The sequence below is a fragment of the Athene noctua genome, chromosome 1 (genome assembly GCF_965140245.1).
Source record: "Athene noctua chromosome 1, bAthNoc1.hap1.1, whole genome shotgun sequence".
Classification (NCBI taxonomy): domain Eukaryota; kingdom Metazoa; phylum Chordata; class Aves; order Strigiformes; family Strigidae; genus Athene; species Athene noctua.
This window is the reverse complement of record NC_134037.1, coordinates 205,132,609-205,155,421: the sequence shown is the minus strand read 5'-3', so window position 1 is coordinate 205,155,421 and position 22,813 is coordinate 205,132,609. Positions and strand designations below refer to the sequence as shown.

Sequence of the window (22,813 nt, the reverse complement as noted above, 5' to 3'; positions counted from 1 at the left end):
AAAGAACCCAGTGGAGCTGAGTGCCAGTTTTTCAGTTGCGACTCATTTTTGTCTTTCTCATCTTACGAGAAAGTAAAATAAGTATCTATTGCACCACATCTTTACCGTACCAATGCAGAATTATTTTCTAGCCTTTTGTCCAGCCTGGCCTGGCAATGGCTGCAGCCATTGGAGGCATTTCCCTGCTACCATGCAAATACTTCCACAGAATCTACAATGTTCACTGTTGGCCAGAAATCCTCTTTTTCTTAATTTTATCCCATTAGTCTTAGACATACTTGCTTGTACCATATAATGTACACCCTGCTCTACCCTACCCTAGTTTTCTGTCTCTCTACTCACTCCTTTAAAATAGTTAGCATTAACAACAAGGCATGTTTGTTTTCTGTGTCTAAATATTGTACTATACCCTTTTTGCTCCTGTGTTTTGAAAGAATTTGTTGAAAACTTTTCACCCAAGGAAAATTCATTCTCTGGTACCATCTGGTACTTGTACTCTGTTAAAAGAATGAAAGCCAACAAGCAACTAAAAAAACTGATCACCAAAGACAGTCTACTTAATTGCTAGCTGGCTGCACAGGTCTGGTTTGGACCTCTTCAGTTAGCGCTCCTTAAAATAACACCCAAGCATGGATCCCTCCATTCTGTACAATCCTCTGATGTACTGGGTTTGCGTGTTGGGGTTTTGGTAGAGGGGGAGGGGGCTACAGAAGTCACTATGATGAAAAGCTGCTACAAGCTTCCCTGGCGTCAAGTTGGACTCGCCACCAGCCAAGGCTGAGCCCATCAGCGATGGTGGTAGTGCATCTGTAGTAACATATTTAAGAAGGGGAACCTGCAGTGGAGACAGAAAGGTAGGAGTGAGGGAAACACCTATGCAGACACCAAGGTCAGTGAAGAAGGAGGAGTGGGGGTGGGGAGGTGAGCCAGAGCAGAGACTCGCCTGCAGCCCATGGAGGTCACTGGTGGAGCAAATCTCCACCTGCAGCCCGTGGAGGACCCCACGGTGGAGCAGGTGGCTGTGCCCGAAGAAGTCTGGGACTCTGAGGGAAGCCCCTGCTGGAGCAGGCTGTTGCTGGAAGGACTGCAGGCCCCGGGAGGGACTCACACTGGAGCAGTTCTTGAAGAGCTGCAGCCTGTGGGAAGGACTCACATTGGAGAATTTCATGGAGGACTGTCTCCCACGGGAGGGACCCCATGCTGGAGCAGAGGAAGAGTGTGAGGAGTCCTGCCCCTAAGGAGGAAGGAGTGGCAGAAAGAACAGGTAATGAATTGACTACAACTCTTATCCCCTGCTCCACTGAGCTGTTGGAGGGGAGGAGGTAGAGAAATCAGAAGCAAAGCTGAGTCTGGGAAAAAAGTAGGGGTGGGGAGGAGGTGTTTGTAAGATGTGGTTGTATTTCTCACTGTCCCAATCTGTTTGATTGGTAAATTAGTGGTGGTGGTGGTGTTTTTCACTTGTCTAGTTTTTGATGTTCTTTTTCAGTCCTTAAGGAGTCTGTCTTTTGCCCATGGCCATAATTGGTGAGTCATCCCTTCCTGTCCTTGTCTTGTTCTCCAAGCCTTTTGTTTTATTTTTTCCCCCCATCCCTGCAGGGGAAAGAAGTGAGTGAGCAGCTGCACGGTGCTCAGTTGCCCTCTGCGCTTAAACCACATTTAACATCACAACAGTCTTTGCGCCCTTGAACAACCTCATTCACCCTGGTATCAAACCTGAGAGCATGTAATGCGTGATCTCAGCATCAGACCATGTAACAACTCTCACATTATTTTGGATACTCAGAACTGAAAAAAACACAGAGAAATAATTGTGCCTGAAGGACACAGGGATGCCACAGGGACACAGAAGAGATAAATGACCAAGCACTGTGTAAACTGGGCATGATTGATCTGTTCTGGAGAAGAATGTATGAAAGGCCACAGTCCATGTTAGATGGCCTCTGGGCTAGATACCCATCCTGGCCTTTTTTAGCTAGAAAAATAAAGATAACAAGTCTATAAAAGGGAATGCACACTCTTACTGTGACAGCTCAGTTTTCTACATTGTCTGAAAGCTCTGAGACAAGAACATTTTTTTTTTTTTTTTTTTTTTTTTTGTATAGAAGAATTAAAATAACAGACAGGAAAAAAAAAACCAAACCAAACCAACAAACCCCAAACTCAAACTGCAAAATACTCACCCTGAATACCAAACTAAATCTCAGGCTAGAAATCAAAGTGCATCTATGCCAAAGAAGAGTTGCATACATGTGCTATCAGTTCACATACATTAAACACAAAGAAACTTTGTGTCCCTCCTCCACATGCCACATTGCTAGCTTTTCACTCCTGCACCCATCAAAGACCCTCTTTACAAAGGTCTGAGGCAAGTATAGGAAAGAAAGGGAATCCTAGGAAGGGGAAGCAAAATTGTGAGAAGCAGCTTGACTGTACTGCACTGCAGCCTTCAACTTGTTAAAATGCATAGGTCAGCTGAAGGTCCTCCTCTCTAGATGACACTAAAAATTCACAAAACATAAAGGATGTAGACTTTGACATGACAGTGCAAATACTCCTTGTATAACAAATGCATTTATGTCAATGAAATCACTCAGACAAAAACCTGATTCTCAAAGCTCTAGGTACCTTCTACTGAATTCAGTAGGATTTAATAAATGCAAAATACTTAAAATTCAGTATGCATGCTTGCTGAAGTGGGACTTAATTTTGCTTTAAATCTGCACATCAAAAATATATAATATAGATTATTATAGCCTACTGGAGAAAGAGGAAGTAAAGGCTGGCTTTAGAGATTCACCCCAAAAGAACTGGCACACATAAAATAGGAAAGTGAACACCCTGCACTCTGATGCAGTCTGTAGAGTGATGGGCAACACCAGATTCAGATCCTCAGCTGCCCTCTGGCAACGCTCATCTCTTTCTGTTGGCTCTGTGTACTATGATCCTACAACTGAAACCCGCTAAGGGCTTAAAGACACGTGAGATGAACCAGGACCACACTGATTCTCAGAAAACTTATGAGACAGTTTTCAGAATACCAAGAATACAATAAAAAAAGGCAAAGGCTTTTTTAAATAATTTTTTTTGTGAGATATATTTATGAATAATTGAAAGTAACAATTTTAATCTGAATATGAAACAGCCACTTAAAAATTTCAGAATTTAGTAAAAGCTGTTTAAATACCTATTTGCACAGACTCATCCCACTTACTCTTAGGAATTTCACTGAGGTGCTGAGAAGGCCACACAGTTTATGTAGCCTCCCCATGACAATGAAGAAATACAGACAATGCAAGAGGCAATTCAGCATCCCCAATGTGTGAATTATCTTCAGATTCATGATGGGAATCACTCTCTCCACTGACTACTGTGGAATCCAAAGGATTAGAGAGGATTAGAAATCTGAATGGTAACAAAAAGATATTACGAAGTGATTTTTTTTTAAAGTTTCAAAAATCTAGAAAGAACATATAAAAAGAACAATCTAATAACATACAGAGTTGTAGTACATTATGTTCTTTGCAGTCCTAGTGAAAAGAAACCTTTTTTTGAAAAACACTAGAAATATAGAAAATATTGGAGGGAAAACAACTCACACGAAGAAAAAAAAATTCCCTGCTAGTTTTATTCTAAGACTCTGCAGTCTTCCACTTTGCTCAGATTTGTCATCCAAGTTACAGCTCTAAAGGAAGTCATGCTGCTGCTGCTGCTTCCAACGCTTTGATTGCTGTAATTGTGCTAAACACAAAAAAGCTACACGACAATTTAAATACCTGTTTTCAGTTTGATAGGATTCGAAACACTGGACATATTTAACCCCAGAAATAAAAATTTCTAAAGGAAACTCAGATGAATTTTAATTTTAGTGGCATTACTGAATAGCTTCTATAATCTACTGACAGTGGTGTGCCCCAAAATTTCCAAGTGCAAATTATTAGTACAAGCTGTATTGAAGTCCACTGCTGAAAAGAATGCTAGAAAAATGGTCCGCTCTGCCTGTTCAGATAACAGCAAAAAGACTGAAAGTGACAAAAAATACGCATAGCTGAAATGGTCTTTTAAAATAAGATGCATATTTTTATCATGGATGATTTTTAGTTTATTAATTTGACCACAGTGTTGGAAGAACTGAATGTCACTACTTAATGACATTTATTGGTGAACTGTACAGGCCTGTGTGAAAAAGGGTCAAGATTTATAAAAATTTCTTATGCAAAACTCATTACTTGTGGAGAAGAAAGTTTTTCTGGGACCCCCTTTGAAAGTTAAGGGGAAGTTCAGAGATCTTGACTGATTATTAGTGTCAGCCAAGGCTTCCATAACTGACATACAAAGATTTTTGAAAACCTACTACCTCAGTCAAATTCCAAATACTTGTTCCTAAATCTCCCAAGAGATGCCAAGGGCCTGATGTGACAATGTTTTCTGCTGCAGCAGGCTGTCCTCTAATAAAAAATACTGCCAGGGAAAACCACTACCCTTTTATAAGCTTAATCATAGTTTAACACCTATCCGTTTTGTCTTTGTGATGAGATTCTGATACTTTAAGTCTGCAGGAAAATTATACGTTCAAGCTGAAATCTGTTTGTTCAAATGCAAAACAGTGAAATCAACAATATGGTTTTTTTTTGTTTAGTTTCTGTGGCTGAATTGCTACAAACTGTGGCTAGAAATCTTACTGTAAGGAAAAAGAACTGACAGCTCAGCAAGTAAATGGAAAACTACGGAGAAGAAACTATGAACATAAAAGAACTATGTCTAACTCATTGTTAACATATGTGCTTTGGCATAATGGTTATAAAAGAAAAGAAGACAAGCAGGCAAGAAAGAGGGGAGAGAAGAAGTGGGAGAAAGTGAGGAAGGGAAGTGAGTGGGAAGAAGGAAGGAAGGAAGGAAGGAAGGAAGGAAGGAAGGAAGGAAGGAAGGAAGGAAGGAAGGAAGGGAGGGAGGGAGGGAGGGAGGAAGGAAGGGAGGGAGGGAGGGAGGGAGGAAGGAAGGAAGGAAGGGAGAGGGAGGTTGGTTGGTTGGTTGTATGCCTTGCAGACAGGAAATATGCATGCAGTTCTGCATTCCCTTGAAATAACTTTTCTTTTAGATGCCTGTATAAAATAGCAGAGAGGTAGGAGCATAGAAAAAATTACAATAGGCATCTAATAATTACTACGATAATGTTTGTTAATGTCAGAATGTTACCTATGGAAGACTTGAAAGTTGTCTTACAAATTACAGCCTTGTCACTAAATACACTAATCTTAAAACAGTCCTTCCTGATATTCAACATTTATTTCCCTTTCCGAAGTCTCCTCATCACTGATAACTCTATTTGTATACACAAGCACAAACATCAACCATCCACCATAACTGGTGTTTATCGTTCTCAGACACTCATGTCTGCCCTCTTCTTGTTACTGACTTCATGTTACAAGAGCTTGTGATCCTGTCATTGTCAAGTTTTGTTTTTACAAATTATTTTTTATTGAAAAGGGGCATCCATCTCAAAATTACACCAATAATGTTCGCATTATGTTTTTTTCAATTTCTGAGTAATCTCAGGAAAATCGGCAAATTAATTCCTCAGTTGTAATCAGTTAAAATGCTACATAGTTACTTTATGTAACTTGTTCCTACAAGATGTTCTGGAGGCTGAAACAATAAATGGGTTCAAAAAATAGGCTAGACAAATTGATGGGTGATAAATCCATCAATGGATACTAAATATAATGGCCTAAATTTAACATCCACTTCAGAAAGCCCCTAAATGAATGATTGCTGGAGTCCAAGACAGAGAATGAGGGCATAAATGGATATCCAGAAGCTCAGAGAACGATGATCTATATATGCCTATTTCTGGTACTGGCTGATCTTGGAGACACAGCAAATGCCTTGTTTGTCTGCTAGTTTTATGCATACTCCAGTATCTACATCATGGGGCTTATTAATTTTCAGGTCCCTTTTAGTAAAAAATGTTGACTTTAAATATGTAAAAAATGTATGTGGACAAAATATCTTTGGTCCTCCAGTTCTATAAGATTATTTTTAAAATTCATATCAGAAAAAGACAGTGGTTCTCAACACCACATCAGCAGCTCATTTACATTACAGCTGCCCTGTCCCCTCCTTCCTCCAGTTAAACGGACTATAATAATTTCAGCTGTCTGAACTCATGACTTCTTTTAATAACATAAACTGAACACCAGTTTTCATTACCAGATGAGACAGTGAACTGAGGTGTCCTTGGAATAAACTCACTGCCTCTTCAATTGGCATTGTTACTGTGGTTAAAGACCCTGACAAAAGGGGGCGAGCAGATAGCAGAGGATGGTAAAAGCTTTGTCTTCCTCATCTGAAATAGCACAGAGCTGAAATTGAGCATGCATTTAATGATGGATCATTTTGTGAATCCCCATCCAGACTCTCAGAGTTAGCCAGATGGTGTAGTTTCTACCTCTTTACTCCATTCACCACGCCTTCACCATTTCTCTCCATAACCTATGTACAAGTGGAAAATATTGGAAGTATTTTTTTTTTTCTTTTCATATTATCCAGCATTTGCTATCTTCCCATATACATCTGCGGATAGGAAGGTTGGATGGGGCTGGACTTTATTGTGCATGCTATTCTGTTGCCAGTATGTTTAGTTTCTCTGTAGTCTTCCATTCCACCTCATTTTTTCCACTGTTTTTATCTCACCAAAGCTAACAGCTTGCTTTTACATTACACTTTGCATACTCTGCTCCAGAGCCTCCTCAATAAAACTAATATGGTTGGTTTTCACTACTGTTTCAGTGACAAGTACATCACTGAACTACCCAAGCTTCTGTTAACTGATGTCATTTCTAGGCTTTCTAAACAAGAAAAGGGCATAGGAAAAAAAAAAAGTAGGTTGTTTTGGTTTTTTTTTTTTTTAATGACAGCCTCAGAAGTTCAGGATTTGGAATAATTTAATCTGCTTCTGAATAAACTCATATAATACACTCAAATAATAAACTCATTCAAATAAAAAAATTTTAGCCAACTGAAAGAAGATTTTTCTTTCAATGTAACAGAGGATTTCAGTTAATTGGAAGAAATGTATTATATATGTATTTAATTTAATAAAAGAAACTGTAGGTAAGAAGAGAATAGGACTGAGCAGGCATACCTTCTGCTTGATTCTGAAGGTACACTAACAGGCAAATTAGTATAAAAATAGACTATCACACTTTTTTGGTTCACCAATAATTACTTCCAATGAAAGAGAAAAGGAGAAAACCCTCTTATGCCCTCATCTGTTACTCCTGCAGTGAAAATCCCTAAGTACTGTTTTGTCTCATTTCTCTCTCCCTCTCTCATTCAATATATCCTTATGAAACTGCTAAACCACTAAATTTCTGCTTCTCTGGCCATCTCTCCTCCACCCTCCATATGTTTTCTGTCTTTTGAAATTACTTGATAGTTTTGACTCTTCAAGTTTCTCTAAAATTCTGTAATTGTACAGAATTTATAAAACATAATATATAGCATGAAGGACTAACTTTCTTTTTGAGGCAAAAAGATTAATCATATGTTCAGGAGCATTACAACCATCATAATGTCACGTGCTTGCTCAGATCATAGCTTTCTGACCTTCTATTTCTTCCTTAGATGGAGCACATATGATTAAAAGTGAATATAGTATTTCCAGTCTGTTGAAGACTTTACTATCAGACTATGAGCGCACATACAGTTTGTGAGTAAGTGACCACTTCCATCCATGCTGACACATCACACACAGTGTTCCCAAGCTCTTTCTAAACATCATTCCATCTCTAGTTGTGCATTTCATACCTGCTGGACATACAACCCCAAAATATTAGCAGGAACGGGGAATTGCTGTCTGGCTCATTATTTCCCACAGGAATCACAGCTCCAGACTTTCTCTGCTTATTACAAAGCTATGTATTGAGAAGACTGAAGATGTCATTATTTGGTGTTAGTAATACCAACCAGAATTTAATGCAAGACACTGAGTTGAATCTTTCCATTTCAACTTTAAATGAGCATGTGTATTTTACAAGTCTTTCTAGACAGGAAGACAAAGAGAAGGAATGAGCAATAAAAACATCAACAACCTCTAAAATTAATAGGAAAGGAATAATAAGAAACACAATGTGTCTTTAACATGGGATTAAAGGGGTAAATACATGCTCAAAGATTTTTTTGAAGGATTTTTTCTGGAACTTGGTGCTCAGTTTTTCTTTATTTGTGAACTGAGAGTTTCCTACTGTGCTTGTAGGAGTAAATCACGGTAGGGAGGAAGTTCTAACACACTACAATGTGTTAAAGTAATATCAACAACAGCAAAATAATGTGACAATGCAGGAGCCTCAGCATGCATTCATGCCAAATGGTTCATGTTGAAATGGAAAACACAAAGATTATTTTTCAGTGACAAAAGAAAATCAATATTTAAAATCAATGCCAGTCATGGGGAACAGTGAGAATAAGTAACAAAAGACCACAAAGCACCTTTGGGAACACTCAAAAGAAAAATGCAATAAATATAAAACCATTATACCAAAATAAAAGCCTCTCTGCCCCACATTAGGATAGATTTGCAAGTCCAAATCAGAAGCTATACTGATACTAATCTTCCAATCACTTCTAAAAAACTAATGAAAACTTAGTTAGATGTCTGAGTTAAAGTTCTTCAAAACCACCAGATTAATGCCAGTCTTTCTTGCCCACCTCTCATGGTTTAGTCTTATCTACTTTTAACTACATATACAAGAGCCCATTGCAGATCCCAGACCTGTATGTACCTGCTGGTTCTGTTCTGCCCATATGCCATGCAGCCAGTGGAAAGGCAGGTGGGCTCTTGGGAGAGACAAGAAGGGGTACCCTGACAAGCACAGTGGCACTCACCTGCCCAGCAGTTTAGACACACCTAGGCGCACTACTCACTAGATGGGATTCTGAAACACCTTTGTAATCCTGTTTGTGACGAAAGTGTAAAGACATGGTTAGCCTGCTCATTCATTTTACATAATTGAGCAGTTCAGTACAACAATGACATGTTTGTGTGAGACAAAGAGAGTTACAAAGGCTCTGAACAGAGACAGTACGGTATCTCTGCCTGAATTATTGTTTCCAGACCTGCATTGCTTCACATGCCATTGCAATGTTCTACCTGGTCTGTGGGAGTAAGCATAGCTGTACAGAAGCCGAACTAGTAAAACACAACAGATCCAGCTAGCCCATGTGAAGTTTCTTTCAAAACCTGTATTAGAGATGTTTTTATGTTACACACCACACATAAATCATGTTATTCTTGCCTCCATCACTCCCTGCTTTAGAGAGCTGGATGTCTCTATTTGCCAACTTAGATAGCACAAGCCCATCTTACTGGAGTGCCTCTCAAGTAGTTAGTAGATTTAAACACTACAGTAGCCAAATCTGGGAGGGATACACTTTTCTACCATAAGGAATGTGAACTAAAGCGAAGATATCTATTAAGTAGTTGTCTCAAGGTCTACAAGAAATTAGTGCTTGGCCAATAAATTGAACCTAGATCTCCAGAGTCCCTTTCCATTCCCTTAGCCACTATGATATTTCCTCTCCTGATCCACAGTATAGTTTGTTGAGGAAGTAAATTCTAAATAACTCAGTACACTGAGTAAGTGCAGTTTCACCAAAGCACAGGCCAGACCTATGTAAAGAAACAGAACTTTTAATAATGTTCCCATTCATATTTGGAGCAATAATTATTTACAGAGCCCAGACAGGAATTAATAAAACCAAACTGCAAACTTTAATTAAAATTATACAGAGCAATAGAGAGTCCTCACTACCTTTTTCTAAAAACTCTATCCTTCACAGGATATTGAATGGCAATGTACTTAGCTAATAAAGGTCAGAAGAATGCATATTAATTGAATGTGTCCTAAAGGCAGGGTATATATTCTACAATCTGATTAACTCTTCCCTAGATTCAGATTTATGTGCCATGTTCCTCTTAAGGAACAAAACCCACCCAAACTGTTAGAAAATAACTATCACATCTCTCACTAGGGACTTAATGCATAAAGAATGCTTCTAATACATTGCAAAGGCTTTAAATACATTAATTTTTTATGAAATGTATTTTCTTTTTACCTTGGATTGCTTGAACTGAAACAATAATGCATAGTAAATGAAAAAAGGTGCATGTGTTTATCCAGACTTTGAGATTTTGCTTTTGTTTGGCTGTATTTTAGCCTATGTTTAATAAGAATAAAGCCTATTTTGGGCACTATCCTAATAAATTAATATTTTAACGCATTGCTTTCCTTTGGATTGCTTTCCTTGGATTTATATCCAGCAAGGTCACAGATTACTGGAAACCCCGCAGATGTTGCACAAAGGGATGAAGAATGCAAAGAAAACTGCTAGCTGAGTTGGAATTATAAAAAGTTGCGCAGCCACTGATCCATGAAGTTTATGTTCCCCGGAACATTATCCTTGTGTTCACAGGATTCCTAAGCGGGGCAAGAATGCAATAATACAGACAAAGGCAGATCAGGTAAGTCAGATGCTATCTTAACTTTCATCTGGAGGAGTTTTCACTGTGAGTTCAACTATATTTTATCCACATACCCGAGACTGTCGCTTGAGAACACCATAAATGATGTTCCTGTTGCTGTCAAAATCAAGAATTAAATTTGGGAAGAGGAATTATCAGGAAAGGCATATCATATAATTCAATATATGGCAGTGGTTTGACTAAGCAGAGGTAGTTTAGAATGAACAGCTTGTCGAGGGGAAGAAAGGTGCTTGCCAGCTTAGTGTTCAGCAATGTACACGCTGCCAACAAGTACATGTATTTTAGTTTACACATTAAACCAAATATAACCAAAACTGCCACTAAACATCATGGTATTGGATTGCTACAGTAGATTTGCCTTTATACTCTGAAGCAGGTTTGTTTCACCAAGAACTGACATTATTTAAGTTGCAAATAAAAATTTGAGCTGCTGTACTATGTGCTGTAATGAAAAGGGATTTACAAAAATATTACTTATCTTAGTCTGGATTTATTTAAACAATGAGGACAGAGTTTTACAAACTCACCTATATCCAAGCGAGAATATTAAACCTGGAAGTTTCAAACATTGTATGGCTTACTACCTACATGCCTCTTCCCCCTTCTTGTGACTACTTTCAAGATGGAACAAGAGAAATGAGGTACTTCTGTGTTTATCATTAGTCAAGCTTCTTGGCATATGTTACTGTAATTTGCAGTAAATAACCAAGCATTTCTGTTGTGAATAACCTAGGAGTGGAATCAGTCTGTATGTGAAGTCTGAGAGATAAAGGATGATTACTTATGTTACTTTATATTTACAAAATCTAAAATCTTTCCTTCATGAGCATGCAAAACAGGGCCTTCTAATCTTCTCCCTTTGGGTGTGGTGTATCTTTTTTTTGTTGATCTGCAATTTTCAAGAACAAGTCTACACTGCAGAAAGCAATGGATGTAAAGAAATTTATGACTAAAACTAATGCAGTTATTGCTCATCACCAGAGTCTCCTTATATGAACATTTGAGTGTTGCTGGTTAGCTGGTTACACACAATGATTTATTAAAAAGTAATGTCATACCTGTAGACATGCAGGAGCTCTGCCCTGGGGTTTATTCACATCAACAGCCACAAGCTGCCAACCTCCAGCAGCATCTTCATGAAACATCTTGAAAGGGAAAATTGTCAGAAATGTTTTACGTGCCAATAAATATGAGTAAAATCTAATACAGTCCCCTTAAGGTTCTACATACATTTTGATGATCACTAGTTTAAAATAAGAGGGAAATGGTTCTTACTCCTACAGAAAAAAAGCAATGTGCTTTTTCCAACATTAATAGATTCTGAATTTTACTCAGATAACAACAAACACAATGTGTCTCTATTAGTCCTAATGTAGAAACAGATTCAATGAATCTCTGATCAGTATCATTAGAGGGTGGTACCTGTTCAGAATAAATTCTTTACTAAGGTAAGGTTATCATGAGGAAACACAAGTACACTGTGACCAAGCAATAAGCTTCATGGTGCATTGGGAAATAATAGAAAACCTCATCTTTTTTACTGGCAAAATTATTTTACTCCAAGGATCAGACTTTATTTTTGTTGCACTGATGTATATCAAGAGTAGCTGTACAGTCCTTCTGTACTGTTATCCAGAGTTTATAATTCCTGCAAACAGCTGAATGATATTCTAGCTCTAATGATGTCAATGGAAAAGGCTCTCTTGACCACAGTAGTATTCACATTTTAGCACTAATCTCTGGAAGCACAGGTGTAAGCATTCTGGCTTTTTTTTTTTCCCTCAGAAATTAGGACATAAAAAGATGCGGACTGCTAATGGACAGTGAGAAACCATGCCTGGACGTGATTAACAGTGTCCTTGAAAATATCCTTGAAAGAAAATTAATGGCTCTAGCATTTTGAATTGTCACCTAGGCGTCTGCATATTCTATGTTATGAAGTGTGGCAAAGTTCCCACCTCACTCCTACCTTTCCCTGATACCCAGCACCCAAACAAGTCACCTGGAGAACACAACCACAGCGTCATGGTTGAAGCTTAAAGGCCATCCTGAGAGAAGTGCTCATTAGACTGGGGACAGTGTCACACAAATATGGTTGTAATGCTGCTGAGTCCTTATGTAGCATCTCCGCACCAGGAAGAGTTGCCAACTCAGAGCAGCACTGAGTTATTCTTCCTTGTACCATGGTTTAATATGCAGTGATAAAGTGCTTTACAAGAACCTCCTTTTACCCTTCTCCAGAGACCGCTCCCTTGACTTTGACTCTCTGACGCTCATTCTCTTTTCTATAGGACTAAGTTTAAGGACCAGTTTAATGATTTATGAAGTGGGCAAATGAAGAAGGATATTGTTGCTTTTTCTCAAGGTTATTTCATGCACAAAACAAGCAAGGTTTTTAACTTTTGTCTGGTGCTTTGAACAAGAAATCACAAGAAATTTTCTGCCTTTCTACAGAAAAAGATACAACGTTTTTCTAGTTTGATAAAATGGACTCCCTTTATGTCCCATCGTGCCAGTGACTCAAGGAGCAAAGTAACCACGCATTTGTCTGCAGCCAACACGTTATTTTATTCTGCATGAGGCAATTTATATTCAACATGTACATATTCTCTGGCATGATGACATTATTTTGGGGATTTCTTCTATCCTTGAAATTCCTTAATGTCAGTTGCTTCTTGAGTTTCCCTACAAAATAATCTCTCTGTTCCAGCTTTTAGTTCAGAGTATGTCAGTTAAGCCTATATGGCTCAGGAATTTGTCCCATCAGAGATGAAACAAACATTACATTCCTCAGGCTAAGTATGTGTCATGTGGAAAAGTCCTTTTTTTTTTTTTTTGTTAAATTTTAAATTGATATCACCAAGTCTTCTTTGACAAAGACATATATAAAGTAGAAATTATTGCCACGAAGTCTATTAGAGGCAAAAAACGTAGCAGCAGGCACAAAAGGACTAGAGTTCCATACAGTTATGGGAATATCCAGAGGAATATCAGAAAATACTTCATAAATAATTCTGAAACACGTAAATTCTCTGGCTTAAGAAAAGAAATAATCTCTAGCTACAGAGGTTAGAGAAATTTCCCTCATGGGTGTGGTTCTCGTATCTGTCTTCCTAAAGGCTTTTGGCAGGCAGCCGGTACCAGTCCCTCTTACAGATGGCAAACTGCACTACCCCAAAAAAGCCTGACCTTTTGTACATTCAGGATACATAATATGACAGTTACAATAATGTGTGGGAAAATTTAAATCTCAACCCGTTAGCCCTTGTTTTTCATACGGGGTCTTTCACACTACCCAGCCCACTCATAGCACCTTTCCTATCATGGCTTCTTCCTACCCATTATTTCACATTCAGGGTTTCACTTTCTGTGGCTATCCAATTATTAGCATGGCTCTTTCATTGCCTCAGCACCTCACTCCTCCTTGGCCTCAACATGCCCTTCTCAGCTCAGGACCAGCTCCCCCAAACACTTCAGCTAACCTCTGACCTCTCTTCTTACAGCTACAGATTGCATTTTCAGCTTTTCTTCCTTAGCACAGAAAGTGATATTCAATAGCAACCCTAATTCCAAGCCCACCAATGACATGATAAAAAAGCATTATCCTACTTCATTAAAAGAAAATTAAAACAGTGATAACATACCCAGAAATACAGAGAACCATATTACAGTCTTTTCTATTACTCTTTTTGAAGAAAGCCTAGTTGGATAACATAACACTGAATTTAATTTTAAATGAAAATTCATAGACCAACTTAAAATATATGTAGTAACATGCAAAGTCCAATAAATCAGATAAAATAATAATTAACTGGAATTTTTGGCTTATTATTCATTCATAAACTAAACCCAGTCAATCCCCCAGAGAATCTCAGCATCTCAGGTGTTTCACCTGGGTGGTGGCAGTTGAAGTAGTACTGCTCCTGGACCCCCACATCTGCTGGAATTGCACTCTAATTTCTGCAAACGTTTCAATGATGACTGCAATGAAAACATTCTGAAAAAAGAACAAGAAAGAATGGCTGACACAAAGCTCAGCAAGCAGAAAAGAGAAGAAATTCATTATAATATTATCTACATTTCAGACAGGTTTAAAGGAACACATTTTTCAGTACCTTAACGAGCCAGGCCAGAAAGAAAATTAAGGTGATGAAATAGAAATATGAACGCCATCGGGGAAAACTGTCGATTGCTCGGTACATAAGGAACACCCAGCCTTCCTGAGAAGCAGCTTCGTAAACAGTAAATATGCTTGTGCCTGTAAGAGGAAAAGTGAAAATGTTTGGCATTAAGTCTGAAAGTTTTCACTATCAGCAAACAGTAATCTTTTACCTATTCCATTTTCCTTTTCTCTAAAGGGTATCAGCTCTCCTCTCCTCCTTCAAAGAGAAGTTTTTCAGATGCATTTCCATGTTTCTTCCTTTTGCAACTGAATATCAATTGGTTTTGTATCAGACCAGACCGACTCCCTTCTCTCCCTGGGCACACATGCATAATCCCTTAGATGGGTTCACTGCCAGTATGCAAATGTTTCCAAAGGCAGATTTTGTCCCATCATGTGACTTCAGCAGTATTCGTAAGAAAAAGCAGATTTAATTAAAACTATCAGGATCAACATTCAGTAGGCGAAAGGCATTACTATTAGTATCAGCAACACTGAGTACACAGCAATACACCAAGAAGGTGCCTGACACTAGCAAGTGCAGTTAGGTGTCTACAATAAGCTACTGAACAGTTTTCAGTCAGGTATCCAGGGTAGCTGCATTAACACACATGTGTTGCTTTAAAAAATGTTAAAGCATTTTTAAGCTGAACTTTCTCTATCACTCTGGGGAGGTGGGGAGAAGATGAAAGAAAAGTTATGAGGGGTTTATGTGTGCAGAAACCACTTTTGAATAAAAGCTATGAAGTTACTACTTTTAAACTTAAGATCCAAACTCATCCTAATGTCTGAGTGATAATATGCTTCAGCCAGCTCCTCCTTCCCCCTTATCTCTGCAATGAAAGCTTCGAAATGCAGACTGTGGTTAGGGTTTGTGCAGCATTCTTGTCTGAAGCAATTTTTTTGTTCTGAGAAGGAACACAATTAAACTGCAAAATTAAACTGTGAAATCTCACAAACTGCTGTGAAATCACAGAATTGTCCTACAGCCACCTGCAAGCTCCGCTCCACTACTGCTTCATTTCACAAAACACCTTGGATAAGAGAAAGGGAGTGTGAGGAGTACTGCCTTTAGCAAAACATAGAAGCTGCTAGCAATACGGAAAGCAAGTGACTATCTGATCCTGTTCACAAAGAAAGGAGCAGCTCCAGTCAGAAATTCCCGGGTCCAAGAGTTTTCCAAAATTCACACTAGCCTATAAGGAGCGCTGCACTATTATTCTCCCACTGAATCTGCAGCATCTACATCCTTTTGCCTGCTAACACAGATGGGATGAACTGCTTTTGCCTTAGGGAGTCCCTTTTGCAGATAAATCTTCACTAAGAGGAGACAGGGATGAATGGAATTTTTTCCATATAAACTCACTCCTTTGATATGTAGGTGTTGAATGGTTAACAAGGTCACGGTGTGTAGGCAAAAATGTTAATCCATTGTTAATTTTTCTGGTTATTGGATTCCTTCCTATTTACTTAATATGGTTCTCAGGACCAAGTGTCAGAAGTAAGTGGAAAGAAAAAGCATTCAAGCATGAGAGCAAAACTCTTTGTATTTCTTCAGAAAAGAGAGTGGTCTCTGTCAATACAGAAATATCCATCAGTGATTACTTCATGGGTATTTTGTATTTCAAAAATTCATAAAGCAATGGTTCAATTATCTAATATTATACTGTTGCTGAACTGATTAAATTATTGAACAAAACAGTGCTGTTGAGGACAGGCAGAGATTAAGGGAAAAGAGGAATCTATTAAAAGTTGCTGGCTAGAACGCTGTCATTAGTCATTACCAATGGGAAAGTCACAGTGAAGATTAGTAAAATCGAGGAGATGTCATGCAAAGTATTTATAACACACACACTGGGCCATCTGCCACATTAAAGCAATACTGTGAATGGACAAAAATGCACAGTTAAACCAATTAAAATAATATGTGTTTGTCTGTGACACTAAAGTAAAAATATGTCTTGCACATGACTGGTGCAGGTGTTCCTAAGTCTATTAGAAAGCAATCACCACTAAGAATATACATTCTTACTTAACATATGTGACTAGAATGTAATAAAGCTTTCAATACTGATGCCAGGAGCCATGCTGTTAACTATCTCTGTAAATACTGTTTCAAGTGGATACAAATAAAAGCATGACAGTAAGGGATCCAACACCATGAAAGATTTTGCTTTCAAAAAGGAGAGTAATTCTTAGTGTTAACATCTGCCTTACTGCATATTTTTGCTCTTCTAAAACTTATATTTAAAGACAATTATCAACCAATTCTTTTTTGTTCTGAGAATTTCTTTAATATCTGACTACATCTTCCTAAAGCCATGTGTAAATTATTAAAAATACTCTCCTTTCACAGCACCATGCTCTATTTTTCTCACTATGTTCAAAGCCATATAGAGGGAGAGGAAGTATCAAAATGTTAAGTGATGGTGGGATACATCACCAGACATGGCAATGCTGCCATGTATGAAACCTAACTTATGCCCCTTAGATCAAATGGCAAAATTCTCCTTTTCCACAGGTTTCAGTATTCTATCAGTGACATAGTGTCTTCCTGTACTAGTTCAGAGGGCTTAAGTCCTGACCACATAGTGCCAGGAGTCCCATGGTTAAGGCACATGAGAACACAGGACCTCCTGTAGTTTGTGTAAGAAAAGCAGGGATATGGGTGGCAGGGGAAGGAGGGCTTGAAAACCTGCAGAACCTGATTATTTAGATAAACAACAGGCCCCATAAACTTCAAAATACAGTCAATGTCTTGAACATTTAGGTCAAGATTCATGCAATCTAACTACAGGCATCAGTGAGACATTTCAGTCATGAAAAAGCTCTGAACCATGACGAGGGTTAAATGTGATTATAATGAGATTACTCATCAGTTTAAGCACATTGGCATGGGTAACTTGCTGAATTTAGGAGTAGGATTTCAACACCTGTACCTAGAATATTGTTAAATCTTAGTAAATAAAAACGTCTAGAAAATATTTATGATTTTCCTATTTGTTTCAGTAGATGGCTAAACCTTGGTGGCATGAAAGATTAAAGTCATTTAGAAGGAACTTTCTGATGACAACAGAGGTAAAGGAATACACTCTGAATTTTTTTTTTCAGTGTTTTTGTTTGAACCTGTGTAATAAGTTCCACATTTTTATGTTACACTAAAACAAGTCCTTTAACCACTCTGATGGTTTATCAAAACAAGAAAGGAAAACATTTCTCAGTACACAAATTAAAACTAAATAAATCCGTATCATAATCCGTTTCAGTCTCAAAAGACTGTTTTTATGCAACCAATAAACACTTCTAGCTTTGGAAATGTTTTACAACTGCACGTGGTCATTACCAAAAAGAAAAGAAAAAAAAGTCCAGAAAATGAAAAATTTTGTGAAGTACGGGAAAAGAGACTGAATCTTGCTAAACTTACGCAACATTTTCACTTAATTCACACTGTATAGAAGAAAAGACAGCCATCAGAGACAAACTGCATCCCTGTTAATAATGAATGTTAAGGTAAATGCGCATTCAGCATGGAAATGTACGGGTCTTATGTCTTCTTCAATATGTTTCTTTCAGATCTACCATCTAGGAGTATCAGTCTGACAGGACATGGAGCAAACAGTTGCTTCAACACCTAAATCATTATAATAAAAGAAAATTCTACTGGTTTCCATGCTTAATCAGGGAGCAAGGTCACCTGGCTCTTCCATACTACACAGAAGTACAATAGAATACCAGGAAAAAAAGAATTAAAAGAGCCAGAGCACGTAGGTAATGATTTTCCACAGGGGAGTGAAGACACCTATCCTGCCAAAACCTATTTGCCAAAACTCTTAAATACCTGAGAAATACTGGTTTTTATTTTAAAAAAAGGACCCATAGTTGACAGAAGAACAATTACCGCTATGCAGGAATGCTATTTTACACAGAGTATTTGGTACTTATGCATATTTTGTAAACACGCAGGATTTTCTGCTTGTCTCTGTCTCTGTGACACCAGCATGCTCTGTGACATCAGCTCTTGCTATAATCAGCTCATTCTGTGAATGGACATAATGAAAAAGGGAGTGCACTGAATAATGCTGTAATTTTATAACCACAGAATTAAAGGAGGAGAGCTAAAGAGTCACATGGAAAATTCAATAAACCTGGAAACAGAACCCTTTCCTTCTACCTCTGTTATGCCCTTGCTTCTCAATTCAAAATCCGTATTATTAGAGAAAGAGAATGTACGGTATTGGGGTATTGTCTTTTATTCATATCTTTGTGCAATGTGATTTGTAGCTATTCCAAGTGAGAAACAAAAATCTAAGCTTAGGTATGCCAGTGACTGTGGAATTTATGTTTATTGCCTACCCTGTCTTACCACATCAGGGTTCTTTGTTTTCTTGTGTCTCCTGTGAAGATGCTGAGGAAGAAAATCTACAGGAGGGCCCCTTTATGTAAAAAACCATGACAAAAGTTCGATTTTATACTTTTTTTCTTTTTATTCAGGAATTTTTCAGGCAAGTAAAAGGGCATGCATTGTTATTAAAAGCTTAAAATACTACACATTGTCACCCCAAAAATGCTTTAGGTGTCAGCCAGTAGCAGGCTCCTCTTCCTCACTTTACAGTAGCCACTAGATGTCGATCGTGCGCCTCGGGCACATCTGGAACATCAGGCAGCAGAGGGAGCAGGCTGATAACCTCCCGGTGCGCAGGCAAAAGGATTGACTTTTCTATTTTCCGGCAAAACTAAGCAGCCTTCTAGCAGGTGCTGCTGTCTAATTTAACTGTATTTGTTGCGCTGAACACTGAAAGGTAGCCTTCCTTAAGATGGTTTTGTGAATGTTATGTCCATGAAAAAATGACTTCTCACTTAGGTTATAGAAATTTTATCAAACATGTTTCTGTCCCTTCTCACCTTCACTGATAAAATCATGAAGCCAAATGTTCCTGCAAGGCATGGATATTCCCACTGACCAGTCAGATTTTCATTTATGTCTTCTCTTTCAGTATCAAAGCATTTGTAAAACGCTGCATGCAGTCAGGATTTTCCAGCTGTCTTACACTGTTGCTTTGGTGAAACTAGAAGGGAATAAAAATCATCCAGAAATGCAAGGACAAAGTTGTTAGCACTTCTGGGAAGCAGCTGGCAGACAGGACTGAAATCAACAAAAAGATCAAATCCTGAATGGCTTCATGGAGTTTTTTGCTTGTCTCTGAGTGAGCGATCCACTCTATTTTACTCTCCCAAACCAATTCACATCAGCCAGTTTGCCAGCCAGCAGAAACAGGGAGGAAAAGAAGAAAAATGAAACATGCCTATGCTCTGCTCCTCTGCTGAAACCTCAAACCTCAGTACGATTTTCCTGTGACTGAGCTGTGGAAAAGATGGCAAAGCAGAAACTGTGCAGAGCACTGATTTACAACAGCAGAAAAAACACATTGCCAGTCTGTACACAAGATTTTAACCCTTGTTAAGTGTACTGACTTACTACACTTAACGGGAAATTACAGGCCTGTCAGCTTGACTTCGGTGCCCAGGAAGCTGATGGAGCAGCTCATGATGAGTACCATCACACAACACATGTGGGACAACCAGATGCTCAGGCCCAGTCAGCATGGGTTTATGAAAGGCAGGTCCTGCCTGACAAACCTGATCTCCTTCTACGACAGGGCGACCTGCTTATTGGATGAGGGAAAGGCTGTGGATGCAGTTTACCTTGACTTTATCAAGGCCTTTGACACCATTTGCACAGCATTCTCCTGGCAAAACTGGCTGCTCGTGGCTTGGATGGGCACACGCTTTGCTGGGTAAAAAACTGTCTGGATGGCCGGGCCCAAAGAGTTGTGGTGAATGGAGTTAAATCCAGTTGGCGGCCGGTCATGAGTGGTGTCCCCCAGGGCTCGGTTTTGGGGCCACTCCTGTTTAACATCTTTACTGATGATCTAGACGAGGGGATCGAGTGCACCCTCAGTCAGTTTGCAGATGACACCAAGCTGGGTGGGAGTGTTGATGTGCTCGAGGGTAGGGAGGCTCTGCAGAGAGACCTGGACAGGCTGGAGCCATGGGCTGAGCCCAACTGGAGGAGTTTCAATAAGGGCAAATGCCGGGGGCTGCCCTTGGGCCACAACAACCCCCAGCAGCGCTACAGGCTTGGGGAGGAGTGGCCGGAGAGCTGCCAGTCAGAGAGGGACCTGGGGCGGTTGATTGACAGCCGGCTGAACAGGAGCCAGCAGTGTGCCCAGGGGGCCAAGAAGGCCAAGGGCATCCTGGCTTGTGTCAGCACTAGCGTGGCCAGCAGGGACAGGGAAGGGATCTTACCCCTGTCCTCGGCACTGGTGAGGCCGCACCTCGATTCCTGTGTTCAGTTTTGGGCCCCTCACTACAAAAAGGACATTGAATGACCTGAGCATGTCCAGAGAAGGGCAACGAAGCTGGTGCAGCGTCTGGAGCACAGGTCGTACAAAGAGCGGCTGAGGGAACTGGGGGTGTTTAGTCTGGAGAAGAGGAGGCTGAGGGGAGACCTCATCGCCCTCTACAGCTCCCTGAAAGGAGGTTGCAGAGAGCTGGGGATGAGTCTCTTTAACCAAGTGACAAGCGATAGGACAAGAGGGAATGGCCTCAAGTTGCGCCAGGGAAGGTTTAGACTGGACATTAGGAAGCATTTCTTTACAGAACGGGTTGTGAGGCGTTGGAATGGGCTGCCCAGGGCAGTGGTGGAGTCCCCATCCCTGGAGGTGTTTAAGAGTCGGGTTGACATAGCACTGAGGGATCTGGTGTAGTTGGGGACTGTCAGTGCTAGGTTAACGGTTGGACTGGATGGTCTTCAAGGTCTTTTCCAACCTAGACAATTCTGTGATTCTGACTTCATACATACAGTAGTGATGTTACTGATTCTCAAATTTGAAAATCTGTTTCCTTATGAGAAGATAAAACATATGAGAAAAGACTATGTACAGAGACCATATGCATAAAGCCACCAATAAGGAGATAAAGAAATAATGCACATGTAAGTGCTAAGATCAGTGTAATTTGTTCTACAGACTTAGTAGTGGAAAGATGGAAAGTCAGCCAACTTTCAGAAAAATTGTTGATGGACTTAGTTGAACTGTTTGCAAGTATTTTAGAAATCTGTTCACTAGTCAGAAGTGTTAGCTTACCAATATGAATGTAGGAATGCTGGCATATGTATTGACTGCACAGGACAAACGGAAGCATGGCAGTTCATCTTTAGCCATAACATTAGTGTCTTACATGTGATAGTCTTGTGCTCCCTGATGTAATACTTCATACTTTAAACAGATAAATCTGTTTTACATTTATGAACAAGTCCATGGTGTAAACAGAGACAAACATTCTTTGAAATTACTTTAGATGTGCATGTTTATGGATATTTAGACAGACTAGCATTTATATTTGCCTTTCCTTAATACTTTTTTGATTAAAATACTCCTCAGTTATATATTCCCAAGTAACTTGTCAAATAGGGATCCAAAATGTTAGAGGAGCTCATAAACTGCTTTATGTGCAAAAATACTGTCTGCTTTTTCCTTTTTGCAATTATGCAGCTGTAGTGTTAAAATACAACTCTGTATTATAATCACTGGTGTGAATTGTTCACACCTTGCAAACCACTACCTGGAAGCTCTGCAGCACAGTCAACAACTCCCACCTCTCCTTCTCTGTAGAGTGTATTTTCAAGGATGCAACTTTTCTCAGATCTCTGGGCTCCCATCCTCAGCAGAATGGGCAGAGCTTCAGGTTGGAGCCTTGAAGTAGGACACTGCCATAGTTGTGCTTTTCCCTATCAGAGAATCAAACTGTAATAATACTAACTTTTCAGATCTAGAAATCAAGAATAAAAAATCCTTAGGCCTTGGTTTTAAGATCGACAAATGCTGTGAAAATGGGCCTGCCACCATCTCAGTCTTTCCAATGAAACATCTCTGATTTAAAGTACAGTCATAGTAAATGACTGCTACAGTAAATGTTATGACAAAACTGTGTAACATAAAAAACGTTAAACAGAAGAAACTCTGTAATTTGTATTAACTTATTCCTTTGAAAATGAGCCAGGACTCTTACTTCCTGTTTTAAAATACATTATGTATGTAGATGCCTTTAAA

The 22,813-nt window shown here is 39.1% G+C and overlaps 1 protein-coding gene across 1 annotated transcript in view; it reads right to left on the bottom strand.

The window, feature by feature from the left end:
- Nucleotides 1-22,813, bottom strand: part of NALCN (sodium leak channel, non-selective) — a 248,446-nt gene that overhangs the window by 146,785 nt on the left and 78,848 nt on the right. The window contains exons 9-11 of the mRNA XM_074910888.1: nucleotides 14,656-14,798; nucleotides 14,433-14,537; nucleotides 11,599-11,685 (exon numbers count right to left, since the gene is read on the bottom strand). Coding sequence (XP_074766989.1) covers nucleotides 11,599-11,685; nucleotides 14,433-14,537; nucleotides 14,656-14,798 — 335 coding nt within the window. The remainder of the gene's footprint in view (nucleotides 1-11,598; nucleotides 11,686-14,432; nucleotides 14,538-14,655; nucleotides 14,799-22,813) is intronic.